Source organism: Phycodurus eques, chromosome 13 (assembly GCF_024500275.1).
Source record: "Phycodurus eques isolate BA_2022a chromosome 13, UOR_Pequ_1.1, whole genome shotgun sequence".
In the NCBI taxonomy this organism is placed as follows: domain Eukaryota; kingdom Metazoa; phylum Chordata; class Actinopteri; order Syngnathiformes; family Syngnathidae; genus Phycodurus; species Phycodurus eques.
Window position 1 is genome coordinate 17,113,192 of NC_084537.1, and position 5,100 is coordinate 17,118,291.

Consider the following 5,100-nt stretch of genomic DNA (forward strand, 5'->3'; position numbering starts at 1 on the left):
CGCTTCCGGAAACCGCTCTTTGGCGAGACCGGTCACACCATCATGAATCTTCTGGCAGTAAGACTTTACGTTCACTCAATAACTGCCACCGCCACTATACCATTTGTGTCATCATATATTGTGTCATTTGTCCCACAGGACTTCCGCAACTACCAATACGCATTGCCAGTGGTTAAAGGCTTGGTAGTGGACATGGAGGTGAAGAAGACAAGCATCAAGATCCCCAGCAACCGCTACAACGAGGTCAGCCTGATTCTCATCCTGATTCAAAGTGTGTTCCACAGTTTTAGGCATGTGCTGTTTTTGCTCATTTTCTGAAAGGTCACATGCTGTCAATTTTTTAATAATCTTTGGTGTCCTTATCAGAATCAGAATCATCTTTATTTCGCCAAGTATGTCAAAAACACAAGGAATTTGTCTCCGGTAGTTGGAGCCGCTCTAGTACGACAACAGACACTCAATTGACAGAGAAAACGTTTTGACAATTGTGCAAAAAGATGCAGAGTTCTCTAGCAATGAGAGCAGTTTGAATGACTAATAGAGCAATAGTCCGGTGCAATGACCATTGTGCATAGGGTGCCGAGACAAGAAATGTGTTCAGTTTAAAGTGAATAGTAGTGCGATAGTCTAGGACAATGTCGATTGTGCAAATGGTGCAGATGCTACTCAGGCACATGAGTGGCTAGTATTGGTCAACAACAGATATGCAAATAGTGCAGCGTGTTGAGACTACTACAGTGAGTGCACGAATAATGTATAATTGGCCCGACAGAAATTTTACAACAAACTAAAGACAAAAAAATTGGCAGCATGTTGCAATGGAATTGTAAGTTAACTGTTTAAGAAGTTAATGGCAAGAGGGAAGAAGCTGTTGGAATGTCTGCTAGTTTTAGTTTGCATTGTTCGGTAGCGCCTACCGGAGGAAGGAGCTGGAAGAGCTCGTGACCAGGATGTGGAGGGTTCCAAGAGGATTTTGCATGCTCTTGTCTTAGTTCTGGCAGCGTGCAAGTTCTCAAGGGTGTGTAGGGGAGTACCGACAATCTTTCCAGCAGTTTTGATTGCCCGCTGCAGTCAGAGTTTGTCCTTTTTTGTAGCAGCACCAAACCAGACTATGATTGAAGAACAGAGGACTGATTCGATGACCACTGTGTAAAACTGCCTCAACAGCTCCTGTGACAGGCCGTGCTTCCTCAGAAGACATAGGAAGTACATCCTCTGCTACGCCTTTTTGAGGATGGAGTTGATGTTGAACTCCCACTTCAGGTCCTGAGAGACTGTAATTCCGATGGTTGACACAACGCAGTTGGACAGCGTGAGGGGCAGTTGTGGCGAAGCTCCTGAAGGCCACTATCATCTCTACAGTCTTGAGCGCGTTCAGCGCCAGGTTGTGCCGGCCGCACCACTGCTCCAGCCGCTCCACTTCCTGCCGATACGCAGACTCGTCGCAGTCTTTGATGAGACCGATGACTGTGGTGTCATCTGCAAACTTCAGGAGTTTGACAGCCGGGTGCGTTGAGGTGCAGTTGTTTAGTTAGAGAGAGAAGAGCAGCGGAAAGAGGACACAAACTTTGGGGACCCCGGTGCTGGTGGTGCGTGTAGATGAGGTGGTGTCCCCCAGCCTCACCTGCTGTGTCCTGCCCGTCAGGAAGCTGTAAATCCACTGGCAGATGGCAGGCGAGACGCTGAGCTGGAGAAGCTTAGAGGAGAGGAGTTCGGGGATGATGGTGTTGAATGCAGAGCTGAAGTTCACGAACAGGATCCTCGCGTAGGTCCCCGCGCCATCGAGGTGTTCTCGGATGAAGTGCAGTCCCATGTTGACTGCATTATCCGCGGACCTGTTTGCTCGGTAGGCAAACTGCAGGGGGTCCAGCAGGGGACCTGTCACGCTCTTGAGGTGGTCCAGCACGCGGTGTTCAAAGGACTTCATGACCACAGATGTCAAAGCGACAGGCCTGTAGTCATTCAGACCCGAAATTGCAGGTTTCTTGGGGTCTCGGATGATGGTGGAGCATTTGAAACAGGCTGGTACTTCGCACAGTTCCAGAGATCTATTTAAGATCTGTGTGAAGACTGGAGCAAGCTGGTCCACGCAGACTTTGAGGCAGGATGGGCACACAAGGTCTGTGCCTGCCGCTTTGTTAATCTTTCGTTGTTTGAAGATGCGTCTCACATCCTGTTCGTGGATGGTCAACGCAGAAGTCAGAGGTGTGATTGAGGTCAGTGGTGCGTCTGGGTGGGTGTGGGGTGTGAAAGTGTCCTTTTCAAACCTGCAGTAGAAGGTATTCAAGTCGTTTGCTAGTCTACTAATGTTCTCAGCTTGGGGGGATCGTTGTTTGTAATTGGTTAGCGATTCTAATGCATTCCAGACTGATTTAGAGTCGTTAGCGCTAAACAGGTTTTCTAACTTTACTGCATAGTTTCTCTTTGCAATGTTCATTTCTTTCGTCAGCTGGTTTCTGGTGTGATTATACAGGGACCTGTCCCAACTTCGATATGCGTCCTCTTTAGCCTGGCGAAGTTGCTTAAGTTTGGCAGTGAACCACGGTTTGTTGTTATTGAATGTGCAAAATGACTTTATTGGTACACACACCTCTTCACAGAAACTGATATAGGATATGACAGTGTCCGTATATACATCCAGGCTGCCAACTGAATTTTCAAAGACACTCCAGTCTGTGCAGTCTAAACAGTTTTGAAGTTCTGTCTTTGCTTCATTGGTCCACTTTTTCACTGTTTTCACTGTAGGCTTCGTGCATTTAAGTTCTTGCCTGTATGTTGGTATTAAGTGAATTAAGCAGTGAGCAGACGAGCCCAGTGCTGCATGAGGTATGCCACGGTATACATTATTTAGCGTAGTATAGCAGTGATCTAAAATGTTATTTTCCCTGGTAGGACAGTCGATGTGCTGCTTGAATTTAGGGAGTTTGTGGTTGAGTTTAGCTTTGTTAAAGTACCTGAGAAAAATGAGGGGTGAGTCTGTTTTTTTTTTTTTTTTAATTTACGTTTACTTGTTCAGCGAGCGTTAGCAGTGCGGCATTCGTGTTAGCTTGCGGTGGAACGTAAACACCGGCGAGAATGAAAGATGCAAATTCACGCGGTGAGTACGGTTAAACTGTATTCATCATCTACGGTGAGTACAGTTAAAAAACAGCGACTCTAAATGCGGGCTGCAGTGTGTACGGAGCTCCGTAATGTACGTACGCTATTTTTCATTTATATCGAAGCTGCCTTTTGTTTTGTTATATCGGGTTTGTGAGATAATTTGGGGTGATATTGCCCAGCATGCCATTTTTCAAGCTATTCTTGTTGGTCTTTTATGCCTGGCATTTGAAACGGGTGGATTTCTCATTAATATCGCACATTTAAATAGGCTTTGCTCTGATTGGATATCTGATCTTCTCAATTTAAATATGGAAAACAGTTTTGCTCTGATTGGCCGTTGGGGATATCTCTGCGGCCAAGCGTTCATAGCGACGTCGTGGATCATTCGATGTGGGTTTTTTTTTTTCCTCATCCAAAATTAGATTACCATATGTAATAATCAGGATTTTATTGAACAAAACCACCATGATGACAACAGTCAGGGATTTTACATCATCACTCAAAAGCCAGTGTTCCAAATTATGCCCAACAGGGAAAAAAAAACTAACAAGTTGTAAAGAACTGGAAAAAAGATTGTTATACCAAAAAATGCTATTTTGACAACAACAAAAAAAGTTAACATTGAAACCCCTCTGTGATATTATGATGCATCAATTGCCTCCCAGAGATATTGTTTTGAGGTATACTATCATCTTTTTAATGATAAGGCTCAGGTTCTCAATGAGGTCAGGGTGAGGTCAGGGGATGATGTTGGCCACACCATGATTTATACCCAAATAAACTAAAGCTTCAAATGTACTTTTTTTCCAGCGTGGGATGGTATGTTGGCATGGGTATTCTTTTATGCCACATTTGAAAATGGGTCATGTGATGCTGCCCCGTCTCTTGACTAAAGCTCTTCGTGTTTAAAAGTTTCGGTCTGCCTATCAAGAATTCAGATAATCCGACTGGATTAAAAAACAAGCAAGCTTCCAGATGCCGACACCCGCCTGCCTTCCCTCTTCTGCAATCTGTCGCCTCGATGCCTTTTGATGTTTTTACCGCAGTTAGGTTTAATCACTGTGTGTGTGCGTGTGTGTGTGTGTGTGTGTGTGTGTGTGTGTGTGTGTGTGTGTGAGTGTGAGTGTGAGTGTGAGAGAGAGTGCGTGCATGCATGGGTGTGTGCTTGTGTGTGTGCGCATGGGTATGTGTATATCGTTGTAGTTGATGAAGGCCATGAATAAATCCAATGAGCATGTGTTGGCCATGGGTGCGTGCTTCAATGAGCGCGCCGACTCGCACTTGGTGTGTGTGCAGAACGACGATGGCAACTACCAGACGCAGGCCATCAGCATCCATCACCAGCCGCGCAAAGGTAACCTAAAAAAAAAAACTCCCACTGCCTCCTCCGGACTTTTCACAGGCACTCAATTGTCCTGTCTACTTTCTTTTCAGTGACGGGCGCTTGTTTCTTCGTGTTCAGCGGTGCCCTGAAAGCCTCATCGGGCATCTTAGCCAAAACCAGCATAGTAGAAGGTAGATCACTGTTGTTTGTGGAGTTGTAACATGGCAAATGAGACATAAGACCCTTCAGTTTTCGCCCAGTATATTGCAGTTCATTGTTGGCACCCTGGCTCTATCTCTGTTTTTTTTTAAACAATTCGTTTTTACAATATACGTTCTTACTGTTCGTTTTTACAATATACGTTCTTACTGTTTTGGCCTGTGGGACTCCTGAGAGTCCCACAGGGGGGACAGCCTGTGGGACTCCTGAGAGTCCCACAGGCTGTGGGACTCTCTTGACAACCCCAATTCCAATGAAGTTGGGACGTTGTGTTAAACAAATAAAAACAGAATAAAATGATTTGCAAATCATGTTCAACCTATATTTAATTGAATACACTACAAAGACAAATATATTTAATGTTCAAACTGATAAACTTTATTGTTTTTAGCAAATAATCATTAACTTAGAATTCTATGGCTGCAACACGTTCCAAAAAAGCTGGGACAGGTGGG

At 44.9% G+C, this 5,100-nt stretch overlaps 1 protein-coding gene across 2 annotated transcripts in view; it reads left to right on the forward strand.

Moving 5' to 3' along the window:
* The window catches only part of zfyve9a (zinc finger, FYVE domain containing 9a), a 31,498-nt gene that overhangs the window by 21,844 nt on the left and 4,554 nt on the right, over nt 1-5,100 (forward strand). For both annotated transcript variants that reach the window (XM_061694876.1, XM_061694875.1), the window contains exons 12-15: nt 1-57; nt 139-243; nt 4,306-4,456; nt 4,537-4,617. The exon at nt 1-57 is cut by the window's left edge and continues 26 nt beyond it. In XM_061694876.1, the coding sequence (XP_061550860.1) occupies nt 1-57; nt 139-243; nt 4,306-4,456; nt 4,537-4,617 (394 nt within the window). The remainder of the gene's footprint in view (nt 58-138; nt 244-4,305; nt 4,457-4,536; nt 4,618-5,100) is intronic.